Source organism: Pyxicephalus adspersus, chromosome 2, assembly GCF_032062135.1.
Source record: "Pyxicephalus adspersus chromosome 2, UCB_Pads_2.0, whole genome shotgun sequence".
Taxonomy (NCBI): Eukaryota; Metazoa; Chordata; class Amphibia; order Anura; family Pyxicephalidae; genus Pyxicephalus; species Pyxicephalus adspersus.
This window is the reverse complement of record NC_092859.1, coordinates 153,896,154-153,912,501: the sequence shown is the minus strand read 5'-3', so window position 1 is coordinate 153,912,501 and position 16,348 is coordinate 153,896,154. Positions and strand designations below refer to the sequence as shown.

The window sequence follows — 16,348 nt, the reverse complement described above, 5'->3', positions numbered from 1 at the left end:
CCTGCCCACCATCAACTGCTCTCCGTTACCTCCTCATTTGGACTCACACAGCACATCAATGGCCCCACACACATAGCCGGACACACTTTAGACCTGGTATTTTCTAAACTCTGCAACCTCTAATAATAATAATAATATTAATTCCATATCCCCCCTTATATTGTGTGCTGCTTCTTCACCTTTTAGATTGTAAGCTCTTCTGGGCAGGGTCCTCCCCTCCTCCTGTGTCACTGTCTGTATCTGTCTGTCATTGGCAACCCCTATTTAATGTACAGCGCTGCGTATAATGTTGGCGCTATATAAATCCTGTTTAATATTATTATAACATCCTCATTGGCTCCTGTGTCCTCCATGCTGCAGGCTCTATCCATTTCACTGACATTTCCAAATCAGGTCTGAAGTCAGTATGGGAGCCATGCAGGAATCAGAAGCGGTCTACATATTTCTCTTAGTCCAGGTTTTTTTTGTAGTGCATGCTCTGCCTTCCATAGGACTGATATGTGGTGTTTGCTCTATTTTTATATAGCACAGGCACCAACTAATGCACTTTGGAAGTCCACTTACCCACAGATGTCTTATTAAGATGTAGCACGATGACCACATTACAGATAATTGAATTTTCCTTTCTCGTTGCAGACTTCCATTAGTGTGTGTGCAGTAACTGGAAAGTGCATAGATGGCTCCCAGAGTGCAGTAAAACGTCATATCTGGATTTCAGGGTAAATCTTTCTAATAAAAGATATCATTACACCAGCAGGTGCACATATCCTGCCAGTTACATGTTTTATGATACTCATTACTGTAGACGTCCCTTATTACTAATATAATACAATATAAATTTGTTATCCTAAGGGAAATGCATCGTTTGGAGTAAATTGTACAAGGGTTTTTTTGCCTTCCTCTGGATCAGCATACGGTTTTATATCTGGGTTATGTTTATTTCTCTAGTGGTTGAACTTGATGATGGACTTTTGTCTTTTTTCAACCTGACTTACTATGTTATTATATAAATACACCTAAAATATTTTCTGTCATTGCTAAATTATTTATGTAAAATATTCTTTCATTTATTCATCTAACCAAGGAAGCTCTGCCTTTGGGTTTGTGTTGATGAGTGAATGATCATTCATTTATTTATTGATGGCTGTATGTGACCAGCATTTGTCCTGCTTTTGGCTGGGTTTTCATAGCCTTTTGAATCATACAGAAGCCAGTGGTCAAGACGATCATTGGGACTAATGAAGCTTATATTAAAAATGAAAAATGTTTTCCAGTTTTAGAATCCTAATCACCACTTAATTTAATACGTAGCATCAGATTTTGTTCCATGGCGATCAGGTTTTTTAAAAATTAAGAATGTAGGTACGCTAAATGGTGATCAGAAATACTTTATTTTGAATTGGTTGAATGTACCATTAAATTGGAGTAATGTACTCCACCTATTCACTTCATTATGGCAATGGATTCCTACTTTGCAAACATTGCTCATCTCCACTATTCCCAATGGAAGGATTCCTGAGAGCTTGCTGGGGGTTCCTTGTGCAATGAGCAATATGTACCTCCCGGGTCAGTTTAAAGGACCTCAATGGTCTTTTTTGGCTATCTGTAAGGGTGACATTTTTCCCACTGGCCAGCCATGTAAGAGGAATTCTTCCACCTACCACCACACTAATGTACTGTAAGCTGTGGATATACCATTTATAGAAGAGGTTCCCTGAAGACCTGAAAGTTATTTCAAGGGTTACTCTATGTTAAAAAGGTTAAGACAGGCTGCCCATGGGGATCACTATAGATATGGGGATGTCTAAAACTGGCACATGAGCATTGAAGTGGTTTGTGGACAGTTTGAAAACCATACATATATGAAGATAAATGTGGCGGCTGCCTTTGCGGACTTCTCAGTTTCAATTTGAAGCAGAACCATTGTGTAAGAAAATTGTTGTCCAATCTGATTCTAAAAGGTGATATAACCGTGTTTGCTGCAGAAACAGCTAAAACAAGAATGCCCAGCAGCTGGGACCTCTGTCGATAAGGAGTATTAAATGTTCTGATCCCTCCTATTGAACAGAGATCAAATGTTCAAATGCCCTGGTTTGGTTCTTTATAGCTGTGTTTGTATTCAAATGCAACTGTTTCTACATTATGTTTAACTGAAAATATGGAAGTTATGGACAAAAATAATGCTTTAGTGTAGAAGGCTGGGTACGTTAATCTTTGTTGAAGATTCATACCTATTTCTGTTTTAAATGCTGTAAGTTCCACCATGTCATTTGCAAAATAAATTGTGAATTGTGGATTCTGATTTAATATAATCAGCTGGTGCAATTTCTGTGCTCCAGTGACGAAAGCTGCAGTTTCTGCATTCCACTAGAAATACTAAATCATAGGGAATATTCTACATAAAATTCCTATTGCAGGTTCTTCTGTCAGCTAATCCTACTTGAACACATGGAATGCCTAAAATGTAATGTCTGAGATAACAGAGCCAACACAAGCAGCAAATAACATTTGTGATCACATTTCTGTACACCATCAGTGTACAAAATGCCAGCGGGTTACCATATTGCATTTCATTTTTGGCAGGTTTTATAAGATTGCAGTAGCTGTAGAACAAAATGAAAAAGTAATTTAAAGTAATTTTCAATTGTAAAATAAACTGGATAGCAATTTTGTCCAATTTGTCATAAATCATGCTCTTTTAACTTTTTATTTTCCATTTTTCCGGCCCTAGGATGAAAATGCTGCTCCTCCATGTATAAGGTACAGTGAGTAAGCATTGTCACTTTACCCACATCCCCTACCCACCACTCCCCGCAGATCGTCTGTTTAGCAACCTGCAGCATCCTCAACCTCCCTTTAGCCATAAAGTTTTCACCATTCCCGGCATCCTCAGCACAGACATTGAGGCGGTGCACAGCTGAAGGGGCTTTTGGAGTGTTCTGCAGCTGGTGAGCAGGTTTGTTCCTGGTTTACATCCTGTACTGCTATTGGTTGCTAGCCCTAGTTAAACCTCTCTAGTTCCAGGCTCTGGTTCTTGGATACTCGGCCTGTTATCTCCTGATCTACCAGTGTATTCTCAGTTCTGTTATTTTAGATTTTCACCTGTACTTAGCCTATGATCGCCGCCTGTCCTGACCTCATCCTGTTACACAACCATGTCTTGTTTGCTGCCTGCTTCGACCTATGCTACTCCTTGACTCGCTGTGTTCCTGCCATGATAGCCATTCCTTTACTGAAGCCGTCTGATCCCTGTCACCTCTGGTGGAGAGAGCCTAGCGACCTCCTTGCAGCAAAGTAGTCTAGTGGCCACTATGGTCAATGACCCATCACTCCCTCCAGGTTGCACTTGTGAGGACCAAGAGCCACTTGGATTCCGCGGCTCAAGTATTTACCTGCTAGGGGAGACCCATAACACACTTTAAGGAAGAAACTGACATATGTATTTCATTAGGAGTTTATTATGCCTGAAGCTTGCATGTAGTTTGTTAGCACATTGTTTTCATTGTTAATTCTTCATAATTTATGACCATATGAACAGTTTTTATGGCTTAATAATTATTGGTCTCAGGTTAAAGCTACTCTACTTGCATAAAAGTGAAAAATAAATAAACGGATAAAAAAATATTGGTATGACGGAAGGGTGGGCGTTATTATATCATAGCCAGCTCAGTTTTTGGAGGTGGTCTTTTCTGAGGAGGCATCTCCTGATTTTGGTGGCTTGGGCTGGACAGGAGACCCTCCCTTTCCACCATCAGATGACTCTTTTTTCTCTTCTTTGTGGATGGAGATTGTGCTTGAGTGGTAACTCCTGCCCCCAGAATAAGAACCAGAAGAGTATGGGTAGCCAATGCCAAACATGCTACTTCCTCCTACAGTGGTTAGACGTGTCTCTTCCCCTTCCAGGAGTTTCCTGTAGACAAAGTAGTGAATATAGTTAACACAGGAGCATTAAGTGGAGCAAAGATTCCCTTCATACCATTGAGGGCCATCCGACTGGGACAGGTCACTTAGAAATCCTTAAGGCAGTTCAAATATTTATCATTTCAGACATTTTCAGTCCATGCAAACCAGTCTTTCTCACATCCAATGCCCTCTCATTCTCTTGTCATTTTGGTGTGGCCTTTTCTACTATCTCCCGTCCATTGTAAGTCATAACTCTAGCCCCATCCTTCACATGGTGAATCTGCTTATGGCATTCTACATGCTGCAATCACATCAGCCAACTGGGAAGGACGCTTAAGGGAGCGAGGAATACATCACAATGCACATGCTTTACACTACACTACACAAGAAACTCTACCCATTTTCACTCAAACCTTGCCATCCTAGCTGACCCCTCTATCTAGCCTGACCACTACATCCTGACTTCCCCTTCTATCCAAGCTGATCTTCTCCACTGAATACCTCCTCCATCCCAACTGACCCTCTATCTTTACTACCCCCTCCATCCTTGCTTAACCTCTTCCAACCTATACATCTGGTCTGACCCCTCCATCCTGGCTGACTCTTCTTTCTGACTGCTTTCCGCCATCTTGGTTTACCCCTCAATTCTTAATGCCTCCTCTATCATGGCTCAACCTCTCCACCCTGATTGATGTTTTGCTTAGAAAACCAAAATGACCTGGTGGTAAAAGTTCTCTAGAAACCATATCAACCTCTCTTTCACACAGAGGATCAATGGAAGGTTAATGGAATTTATGTGCTACAATGATGCCAACAGACTGGTTACTACTCTATCATAGGTCAGTATACAAAATGGCTGCCTCCATCAATTGCAGGTAAAATCTGAACTTTTTATCCATATTTTTACTTTTATAAAGTGCAGTTGTATCCTATGATGGTAGATTTATTTTTATTGTTTCAGTATTACAGATCCATTACCTGTATGCTGCTATTTCAATGTCCAAAGCCATCTTGACATTAAGAAGATCCTGGTATTCCCTTAGGTGACGAGCCATCTCAGCCTTGGTGGATCTTAGAGCATTGTCAAGCTGGTTGATGGTTTCCTACAGGAAAAACAATACTGTATCAAATCATTCAAAATAAATTACTGTTTATCTAGGCTATTTTCAGAAAAGCTTTAGATATGGCACAGTAGGCACAAAGCCCACAAGGCTTCCACAGAAACTGCATACTGCCCTCATTTCAGTAAAGTTTTCCTAATACATGTTGTGTCTTACAGGTCACATTGGCTCTTTGTTGTATTTGGTCTTCTTCTCCACTTCTTACCTCTCTGGATTGTTGGCAGGCCCTTGCCATCCTACCATACAATGCAGTGCCCATGGTCCTGCTACAAATGGGATGATGTCAGAACTGGGACCAGCCTGGAAATGAGACTAATGGATTTGGGGGGTCAGTAGTTTGAAGTGGAGGAAACCTGTGCGAACACATTTAAGACAAAATGGGCACCTACCCCTTGCAATGGGCAGTGGGAGTCACTGTAAGGGTAAGTTTTTTAAGTTCAGCTAAAAAGCGTCAAAACAAACTTTTTCACTAGATGTAGAGAGGTAACCCAACAAAAAGTTCCTCATACCTCTCAGGGATTCAGTACTGAGCTCTGCACTTGAAATCCCGGGTATACACCATTATAAAGAGTCTCACTGTTCCTGAGATCTGACTTCATTAATTTTGCAACAGTAGAAGATGAAATATATCAAGGTGGACTTTTGGCAGGAAGATCTTAAAACTGTTGCAGTATCCAAGTTAAAAAAAAAAAAAAAAAAAAAAAACAGACAAAACTCAATATTTCCAACAGGCTTCAACCATAGAAACCCCTTACTGTGTTTACTCCTAACACTCTTCCACCTCTAGAATATTGGTTTGTACCCGTTGGCCATGGGTTGTACTTGTTAAATTTTACAAACATTAAGGTCTTTTAATGGCCACATTCATCCATTGTGGGGTAGGATGAGAAGATGTTACCTGCATTTGGCCAATTTCTTCATTGTTCCTGTCCTCAGTTTCCTGCAGTTGCCTCTCTAGAGACTCATTAGCACTGCGCAGTGCATCAACCTCCAGGGTTCGGGCCTGCAGCTGTCTCCGATACTCATTGATCTCCTCTTTGACCTGGCGAATGTTATCATTGTTTCGGGCTGCTTCCTGGGTAACGTTGGTAATCTTGGTCTGGTACCACTCCTCAGCCATCTGCTGATTGCGGGTGGACAGGACCTCATACTGCATGCGGATTTCTTTCAGAGCAGCTGTAAGATCTGGTTTATTGACTGCATCCATCTCCACAGTGACCTGCAAAAAGAAGTGCAAAATTGGGAAAATGAGACCAACTGTAGAAAACTCACAGTGCAATTACACAAATACTTTGGGTAAATTATTAACTAGTAACAGTACTGCTTGATTGTTACAGGTATGAGCAAGATATACTACATAAAACAGCAGTAGACAATATCAAGCATTATTTTAAAGCTTGTACTCTGAGCTTCTCACAATGTTCAGTAGAAGCTGCAGCAAGTCAGATAGAGCCCACCCCATTTCCTGGCTGGAGGCCTTCCAGCATCATCTGGCCATCTCCTCCCCAGCCTGACCCTGGCTCAACCTCCCTGCCAGCAGGGCCACTCTAGGCTCCTTGCTTTGCAGGGCAAACATTCAAACAATGCCCCCCTCCCCAGGAGGACATATTTTTAATTGTAGCCCCCCAGTACAACTTTCAGTGCAAATCCTCCATGACAGACCTTGGTACAGTGGCAGACTCCCCAGTAAAAGACCCCCTGTGCAGATGCCTTGCTGCAGACCACCTATACAGAATCCCCCAGTACAGACACCCCAGGGAAGATCACCTAGTGCAAACTTTCCTCTAGAGGACTTCCCCAGAACAGACCCTCCAGTGCAGAATCCCTAGTACAGACTCTTTGATCCAGACTCCCCTAGTACAGACCCTCTGAGACCATCAATTCATACCCCCAGTGCAGACCCCCCAGGAGAAACCAGACCCCCCCAGTGCAGACTGTCAATACAGACCCCCAGAGGGGAGACCATCAATACAAAAAAAAAACAGTACAGACTGCCAGTATAGACCCCCCAGGGGAGACCATGAATACAAACCCCCAGGACAGCCCCCAGAGGAGACCATAAATACGACCCCCAGTACAAACTGCCAGTACTGCCCCCCCCAAGGGTAGACCATAAATACAGACTGCCAGTACAAACCCCCCTTTACTCATCCCCAGTGCATACCTCTATACAGACATACCCCTAGTTTACTAGCCCATATCCCACACTGGTTCTGCTGCTTTCTCTCCCTGCATAGGCAGCAGCTGAGTGCAGGAACAATTGTTGCTGCTATTCCAAGTTTTTAGCTGCAGTATCAGTATTTCTTCCACTGATGAAGAAGTTGTCTTGAAAGGCTGCGTGCTGCCTTACAAATAACACCACTTGAAGCGGGAGACTCATTTTGCCTCATGCTAGGTCCATCCCTACCTGCCAGCCATGATCTGCCTGCTTTCCACAAGGAATTACAAGTCCTAGTGATGACATCGATGAGTCTAAAAATATATGGTGTAATAAAAATGTAAATGGGGTAAATGAAGTAAGAAAACATGGAAACAGAATAAAATTTAGCTTTATTAACTTTTAATATGTAAGGAATCTTATGTAAGGATGAAAGGCTCCTATGATGGACAATGGGCTGCATTCCTAATTTTGACCACCTGATCAATACTACACATGAACCTGAATAGATTATATTAGACTGAGAGAATCTTTTCATCTATGATTAAACTATGCAGAGAGGAGGAATCTCTCAGAAGGAAAATCCATCACATTGTCCTAGCCTGACCTTCATCAGACCTAGCATGGAAGATGTTAACCCATCAACAGCTGATGGTAAATCCCAGAGGTGCCCCGTGGTATTGTGGGTAGGACAAGTGCATTAAAAGAACAGCTGGACTCAGGGGATTGAGGGAATAAAAATGCAGCAAACACTGCGATCTTTAGAAATCTTATTATAGTGCCTCTCCCAGAGGAAACGCTTTTATCTGCAGAGTGATGAATCCCAGCAATATCACTGCGCAAAGCATGACAGCCACTGAAAGAATGTTATTATGGTAATAAAACATTGTACAATACCGGCAAATGGAAGTAAAGTGCACCTCAGCTTTCCATATTTATTTCTATATACCCCCTGCAGTGACTGATTTACCTTAGCCGATGGAATAATGGAAGATAGTAAAGAAAAATTCAATCGGGAACTGAGGAAGTTGCTTGGGGATACCAGATGGCTAATCCAGAGATCAAAAATAATCTTGATATTATATAATACATATAGGTCAGCTTGGGCTGCTGTGTTTTAAACGGGACAGATGCTGGATATGGCCTGAAAAGCTGAACATAGTTGGTTTTATTGCAAGTGGTGTCATTGCCTTGGGGCATATATATAGCCCTTTGCAGAAAAGAGCTGATTCCTTTATATTTGCATGAAGAATTGAAAAGTATTTAAAGGTTCAATTATTATTACATAGTATTTCTTTAGCACCAGCATATTAGGCAGCACTTGTACAGAGTCCATAGTCATGTCACTAGCTGTCCCTCAAAGAGGCTCACAATCTAATGTCCCTACCATACTCATATGTCATTATTACAGTCTAAGGTCAGTTTTGAGCAGAAGCAGATAGTGACCTGGCGGAGATTTGAACCTGGGACCTAGTGCTGCAAGGGCCAGCGTGCTAATCTCCAAGCCACCGTGCTGCCCATCTAATCACTAAAATCTCATATATCCTGCTTGTTCAGGCACTTCCTGGTAAAGGGTGACAATGCTCTGTCCTCGTTTTCCCGGAGTCACCTATCATGACTACAAGTGGCAGATTAAACACACACCAACACAGGCATGGTCCACAGCTGTCGCCATACAGAAATCCATCATGACAAATGCCATTCAAGCATTGCTAAAGTGCATCTAGACAAGAAGTGACTGCAAAAAGATTGCATGGACAGTAATGACATGTGTGCGATGTTTAAGCAAAATCAATGTAATTTAGATAGAATTAAATCTTTTTCCAGCTGCCCACAGACTTGGTCATGCAACCAACCTCTTGGCAAAACACTCCATGAAATCCTAATATTCCCCGGGCTTTTACAAATAGCCTAAAAAGAGAAGGATGCAGAACTAATGTTGGCTTATCAAGGTAGTGGTGGAGGCAGTGAAAGTATTGATTGAGACTTTCTAACCAATGCCTGGATGGCTCTGGGGCCCAGAGGCCCAGGAGGTAAATAATGGCTGGACCAGGCAACTGTAACCTCACCTCTATGGACAGCTGTTTAATATATCCCGGGCATCCAAAATATTACAATCCACCATTACTTGTGGGCCTTATACCTGTATTAAGTTTAAACTGTGACCATGAACTGCAAGCAACTTTTGTTTGATACCTTAATATTCATCTGTCAGTCTATTTAGGAGGACACACATAAATATAATTATAAAGATTTATTAAGTAACAGGTTTAGTTTAGTTTAAGAAGGAAGATCTACAGATTGTTGAATGAACAATACACTTTGTGTAGCTTGATTTGCAGTAATTACTGTGGCATATGATTTCCTTCACTCAACTGGTCTCATCGGAAGGACTAATTGTCTCTCTTGTCCCTGGAATCAATAAAATCAAAGCCCGCACTAGAACCCAAGTGACCAAAAGATCAATCAGGGATGAAAGGTTTTCATACCAATTGTACTGGATTCTGATTAGAAAATCAAAAAATTAGGTTTAAAAAAAATAATAATAGTTGCAAATTAACTTTTTTTGCATATATATATATATATATATATATATTAACCTATTCATTTTTTAACGCTGTGTAGCAGGTTAGCACTTTATAAGTATAGAATAATAGTATTATTAATCATTATTTACCGTGAGCTCCTTGAGATAGCAAACTTTAGAGAAAAACTAGGTAAAAATTGCAAGCTGGTAAGTTGTTAGTTAGGTAAGCTGCAGAATGGACAGACAATATCCCTTCTGCAATGAAACAAACTTACTTCCGCGTTCACAATTAATCACATTCACCTGCCCTCATGCCATTGTAAGCAGCACCATCATCACAAGGTCCTGTGCAGGGTTTTGGATTTTCAGCCATCTTGATTGGCCAGGCTGTAATAATGTAACTGCTGAAAATTTCTACAGGAGTTCATTAATTCCCAGCAGCCAGGCGTGTGCAGAGATACCCAGCATTGCACACTGAGCTGCACATTAAGAAAAGATTGTGGAAATGCCAGAAAGTTTCTTTTACTCCAAAAGTGACATTGTCTGTCCTTTCTGTAATAATGAACCTGCCTGCTTACAACTTTTCTTTCAGTTTATTTCTACTTTAACGGAATTGCTGCAAGATTTTAACTGAGACTAACGGATATCAGAAAACATTTATTATGGGAGAATAAATATTATGAAATATCAATGTATTCTATTAGGATGCAGAGAGACTTCACTAACCATGAATGAATATGAAAGAAGGTGATTTTAATCCAAGGTCTACTTTTTCCCCCATATCTCTCTGATTATAATTTAAGTACAAACTAGTTGGTAATGCATCAATATGAGGAATCTATAAAGTCAACATGACATATTGGTTTTCACCAAGAGATAGTTGGGTGCTTGCAGAGCATAAATGGTGGGTTTGCAGCTTTGCATGTCTGCCCATAAGAGCATTAGAACTATGGCCACTTGAGCACAGACTTATCTTGGGGAAAATTATAATGATCAACCAGAAATAAATATCCTTATCATGGCTCAGCCACAAAATGTCTGGGAAGATCTATAGACAAAACTACCGTACCCTCTCTTTATACCCGTGCAGATTCGGTGAAAATTCTTTTATATCTGCAGGTGCTTTTTTATTGGCATACACTTAAGGGGTCATCATTATTGGTGCCGTGATGATCTAGCCATTCTAGTGATAGGGATCCCGCAGAGGGCTACTTATAATGTTTTTTTCAATCATATACATCAATAGAAAGAGAAGGGCAGATGTGGATCATACAAAGGGTCTAGGGCTTGGTGGATGTCCATGGAACCCAGCTACAACCCTCAGGCTTCTGCCATAAATCAGATAGATCTGAGCCATTGGTCAAAGCTGCTAGTAGGTCAATACAAATGCGTCAGCTTCTCTTTTTCTACTGCAATCTTAAAAAATTCTAAATGCAAATGTATTGAGTAGTAAAGCGGTCGGTAGGTTGTTGACCAAAGCCTCTAATTGTTCCAGAGCCCCATTTGGCCTCCTTTTAACTCTGCGTTGGGCAGTCATTGGAGAGAAAAAGACCCATGCAGGCCCATCAAGAAGTGAAAAGTCAAACTTATACAAGTGCTTGTTCACCTTAACAAGTCTCCTATATAGGCACCCACCAACCATCTCCTGATGAGATTATATGTGGGGAGTTTTCTTCCCACCTCCAGTCCTGCAGATACATCAGTCCAAAATGAGAGAAATATTCTCTTTTTTTTAGAAGAAAGAGTTTTTTAATATCTCATAACTTTTTGGTGAGGTCACGTTTTGGTGACAGTGAACCTCCCCAACAGATGCAGAAACCTTCTCGTCCTCGCCACTTCTGATGGCTGAAACTCAGTACCATCATCCTAGCTCCTGTGTGTTGCAACCCCATAGACTTATAGCACTGTATGCTGGGGCTGTAATGAGCAGGCATGACATATGTTTTGGGCTTTGCACAAATGCTTAAAGGCAAAAGTTAAGCAAAAAGTTGATATACTATAAAAGTTACTTCAAGGGTAGCAGACTCCTGAAGCATGGCGTCCTTCATGACCCAAAAAACAGCTTCATTTTTTTACCTCACCCCCCAAGAACAAGAAGTTGGTGGCATTCTAGACATCAGCCACCCAATGCACCTAATGATACTACCTACACTCCCTTCTGCATCATGCAATATTTTTGTTCTGGCGCTCCTGAAGATTATTTGGTGCCTACAGTAATGTGACAATTTTATCTTTTTTTTCTTTCCCAGGGTGTTAAATTTAAGGTTGGATCACTGAGATTTCCCACTATGAATACTGAACTGAACACTGGACACCCAGAGCTTCTTCATTCAACCACATTGATGACCTGGACTGTGAGGTCCCTGGGGTTTGCAGAAAAAAGGAGAGGGCCAACCAGCTTGTAGGGGTATTTGTGTGATTGTGTCCTTCTTTGCTAACTATGCCAGTTTAACAACCTTGCATGAAGATTCTCATTCCAATTATGTGTGTCCATCCAAATACATCTTTATCCCACCCACTGCCCAGAGAAAAACCCTTCACAGTTATTGCTTGGTAGCATTTATCTTCTTGTCCAATAATCTAATTAAAGGACATGCAACCAGCCTCATCCTGAACATAGCAAGGGGTTATTTTTAGCTCTTCGTCAGCGCTAAAATTCCAACAAATCTCACAAACTTAATGCTAATCACACACAATGCAATATTTTTGATTGATTAAATGAATAATTCATTGAACCATGAGATAAAACATTGAATCAAAAAAGTTCTCTTCTATTAAACAATTTCAGTTGATATATTGGTAGAAATAGTATGGATTTTTTGCAGGTCATTTTTTATTTATTTATTTTTTAAGTGGGTGGTACATTGAAACCTTGCAGTTGATCTCAAAGCATTGATTAACTTGTCGCTCACAATATTGATAAAAAAAAAATCATGTATCCTTAGCATTTGCCAAGTTCAATTGCCTTTTCCAATGACTATGGGTCACCAACTCCATGTAAAACATGCTAATTGCAACTAGAGGAAATGGAAAGGAAATATGTGGTTTGCTGCGAATGTAAGTAAGATTTCTATATTACTTTGATGTCCAACCAACTTCTTCTCCATCAACAGAAAGTTTAAATTGCCCAGTGGTTAGCACTCTGACCTTTGCAGCGCTAGGTCCCAGGTTGGAATCTTGGCCAGGACACTATCTGCATGGAGTTTGCAGGGTCTCTCTGTGTTTGTGTGGGTTTCATCTGGGTATTCAGGTTTTCTCCAACAATCCAAAAACATGCAGTTAGAATTATTGGCTTCCCTCGAAAATTGACCTTAGACTGTGGTAATGATATATGACTATGGTAGGTACATTAGATTGTAAGCCTCTTTGAAAGACAGCTAGTGACATGGCTATGGACTTTGTACAGCGCTGCATAATATGTTGGCGCTATATACATTTCTGTATATTATTATTATTATTATTATTATTATTATTAATTGCAATCAAATTTGCTACCATATTCAACAGCCATGCCACATAGACATTCTGCACCAAGGTATCTGCAGTGATATTATATAACAATATGAGGGTGGCGCCTATCCATCCCCCCAGAAGACATCCCACATGCTTGTGTTTCAAAGTGCCACACCCTGGTATTTATGGCGTATGTGTGTAACCCCTGTAAGACCGCAGGAACAAATGCAATGCAGCATTATTGAACTGATATCCCAGGGGTGCAAGAACTGGCATAGCAACAGTTCTTTTTAAAATATAATAATTGCTTAAAATAAAACTGTGTTAGCATTTCCTGGCCATGGTATAGTTTGCCCCAAACATTGCTAATGTCACTTTTGCTGACAGTTGCTTGTAGATTTATAAAAAAAACAAACATAAAGAATAACTTCAATCATTACAAGTATATGCAGATATTAGAATAAATACATTGCCAGTGATCCCTTGATGAATCACAAACCTATATTTAATTTTGAAATGCACTTGATTGTGTCATTTAGTTTATCCATCCAGAAAACAAAGTGTCTGACTTGGCCAAAACCTTTATCACAAATTCCTTAAAATAATGGGCAAAACATGCAAATATTCATTCCTGGGGCAAAACATACATCAAGAACTGCGGCTTCACAGAACAGATACAACCTAATATCTAACTGACTTTTATTACAAACTGCAATTGCATGGAAGCCACAGATCCTATGGCTTATAGACCTACAAGGTGGTAAATTGGGGTCTCTTTGGTTTGCATTAACCCATCACAGCATAAGGTAGTTTCCCCATTTTTCCTGCCCTGCATAGAATACAAGTAAAAGTACAAACTATGTATCAGCCTATTTTTTATATTAAATATTTTTACTGCTAATAATGTGTAAGGTTGAATGGATTGATGGTGTTGGGGAACCAGGGTACCCACTACCAATAGTGTCAGGTTTAACACCTCCAAATGCAAAACCCCAAATCCACTGCTGATCCAAAGGAAGGCAAATAAATAAACCACATAGTTAGGAATGCTATACAATGGAATAAAAATCATTCCAGATACCTTTTGGAAATCTTATATACCCTGGATCAATGGTCTCCTATATTTTTATATACCATGTAGCTTCTTTGCTCAGCTTTTTCTTAAAACAATCAACTTAGCTGAAGTATATTTCACATTTCTTCAGCCCTTACTGCAAAAAAAAAGCTATTCCATATGCAGGAGTCCAATTATGCAGCTAATTATACTTATAAATAATTAATAATATAATATGCGTCTAATGTCCCCCAGGTGCAAAGAGTACCATTGGCCAATGCAATGACCTCAAAGTAAATAGCTTTGCACCAAATTCACTGCCTGGACTATTTATAAAGTTAGACAATATAATAAGATGTTGCATTTTAAATATTGAAAAAGTTAAATGAAGGTCAAGGTGATGAGAATGGAATATGGAGAAATATTTGGCTTTATAAATGAGAAGAGATTGGAAACTCAAAACAGATTTCCAGGGACACATGTTGAGATAATTGAGAGACTTGGAATGAGTGTCCTCCTATGCTGATGTTCCTCACCCCCTCCCAACCCTGCATGAGCCACCGCCCTGACCACCCACCTGCTCTTCCCTAGGGACCTACCTGAGCCTCTGTCACTGCAGCCTGGAGCTCAGCCACTTCTTCCTCATGGACCTTGCGCAGGAAAGCCAACTCATCCAACAGAGCCTCCACTTTCTTCTCCAGCTGCAGGCGGTCCAGGGTGGCCTGGTCCACATCTTTCCTGATGTCCTTCATGGCCTCTTCAGCTTCTTGCCTCTTGGCAGATTCTTGGGCCAGCTTCTCCTGCAGCTGATGGGCATAATTCTCCAACTGTTGGCAGTCCAGCTGAGCCTGATCCTTCTCATGAAGTTGTTCCTCAAGCCTGGATCTCAGCTCCCTGATCTCCTGCTCATAAACCTGGCTCAACCTTGAAGGTTCTGATTGCTTCTGCCTCAACAAGGTCACCTCTGACTCCAACAACTTATTCTGCTGGTCAAGCTGGTGGACCTTCTCAATGTAGGTGACAAATCTGTCATTGAGACCTTGCAGCTGTTCCTTCTCATTTGTCCTGACAATCTTCAACTCATTGCTCAGGGCAGTGGATTGGGACAAGTCAAAGTGATCTTGAGGGATGGAGGAGAGATGGCTGGCAGGGGACCTGCTGATCTTCCTATAGGATGAGATGTTGGTGTAGGTGTCTCTGGGTTTGTAGGCTTGGGGTGACCTGGAGCTAGAAGTATATAGATAGCTGGAGGACCTAGGAGCATCCCCAAAGATCTTCTTGTAGGAAGAAGTGTAGAGATCCCTGGAAGTCATGGTTGATCCTTGCAAGGTGGGTGTGGGATGCTGCTGGTGATGATAGTTAAGGTCCAGTCCTGCTTCCCTTCTGCACACAATGCACACTGCAGATTCCTAGCAATCAGCATCACTTTATATACACACAGTGCTCAGCCACCCATCCTGGGCTCCAGGCACCTCCCCATCCTCAATGCAACACTCTGCAGCTCCATCAGCATCCACTCATCCCATCCCATTCTACTAATGGGCTTCAGCATATCAACTGCTGCTCTGCAGACACCACAAACATATCAAACACCCTGCAGAAACTGTAACAACTATCACATCACCAAATAAGTGCAAAACACAATCAAGTGTTACTTTGTAGCTGCATGAATAGCAATATGTTACAGTGTTTTAATATCTCATGAAGAGATCACCAAAATAAGAGATCTGCAATATGTGGCCAGCACACACCCTTCTTTTAACTGTGTCAGTGCTGAATCAGCACATATTGATCCCTGACATTTCTGGTTTGTTCTGGAAGAAGGAAAGTTTGTGATACAGAATTTTGTTCTGTTATGGCAGTTCCTTGCTATGCTGTTGATGATGAAGTGTTGTTTGTTTTATTATTATGGTTAATTAGGTGCTATGATAGAGATATAGATAGATAGATAGATAGATAGATAGGATGAAAGGAGGGAAAGAAGGAAGGAAGATGGGAGAAGGGTAAAATATAAAGATAGATTCAAATAAAGAAATAAATTATGGGAAATAAAAGAACAAATGAAGGAAGGATAGGGGAAAGGGAGAAACAAAAAGAAATATAGACACAAAGAAATAAAAATGATGAATGGA

General features: G+C 40.8%; 1 protein-coding gene across 1 annotated transcript; it reads right to left on the bottom strand.

The window, feature by feature from the left end:
• Window positions 1-3,438: 3,438 nt before the first annotated feature.
• On the bottom strand, window positions 3,439-15,678 carry LOC140324719 (low molecular weight neuronal intermediate filament-like). Its single transcript, XM_072402800.1, has 4 exons — window positions 14,816-15,678; window positions 5,923-6,243; window positions 4,882-5,006; window positions 3,439-3,910 (listed from the first exon to the last, which is right to left on the bottom strand). Exons 1-4 carry the CDS (start codon window positions 15,527-15,529, stop codon window positions 3,667-3,669), a joined length of 1,404 nt encoding a protein of 467 aa, XP_072258901.1. The 5' UTR covers window positions 15,530-15,678; the 3' UTR covers window positions 3,439-3,666.
• Window positions 15,679-16,348: the final 670 nt, after the last annotated feature.

Excerpts from the sequence above, each read along its gene's own strand:
- LOC140324719 (XM_072402800.1), bottom strand. The coding sequence starts at position 15,529 with ATGACTTCCAGGGATCTCTACACTTCTTCCTACAAGAAGATCTTTGGG. Across the intron at positions 6,244-14,815 it reads CTGCAGTGACAGAGGCTCAG|GTCACTGTGGAGATGGATGC; the intron begins GTAGGTCCCTAG and ends TTCTTTTTGCAG. Across the intron at positions 5,007-5,922 it reads AAGAAATTGGCCAAATGCAG|GAAACCATCAACCAGCTTGA; the intron begins GTAACATCTTCT and ends TTTTTCCTGTAG.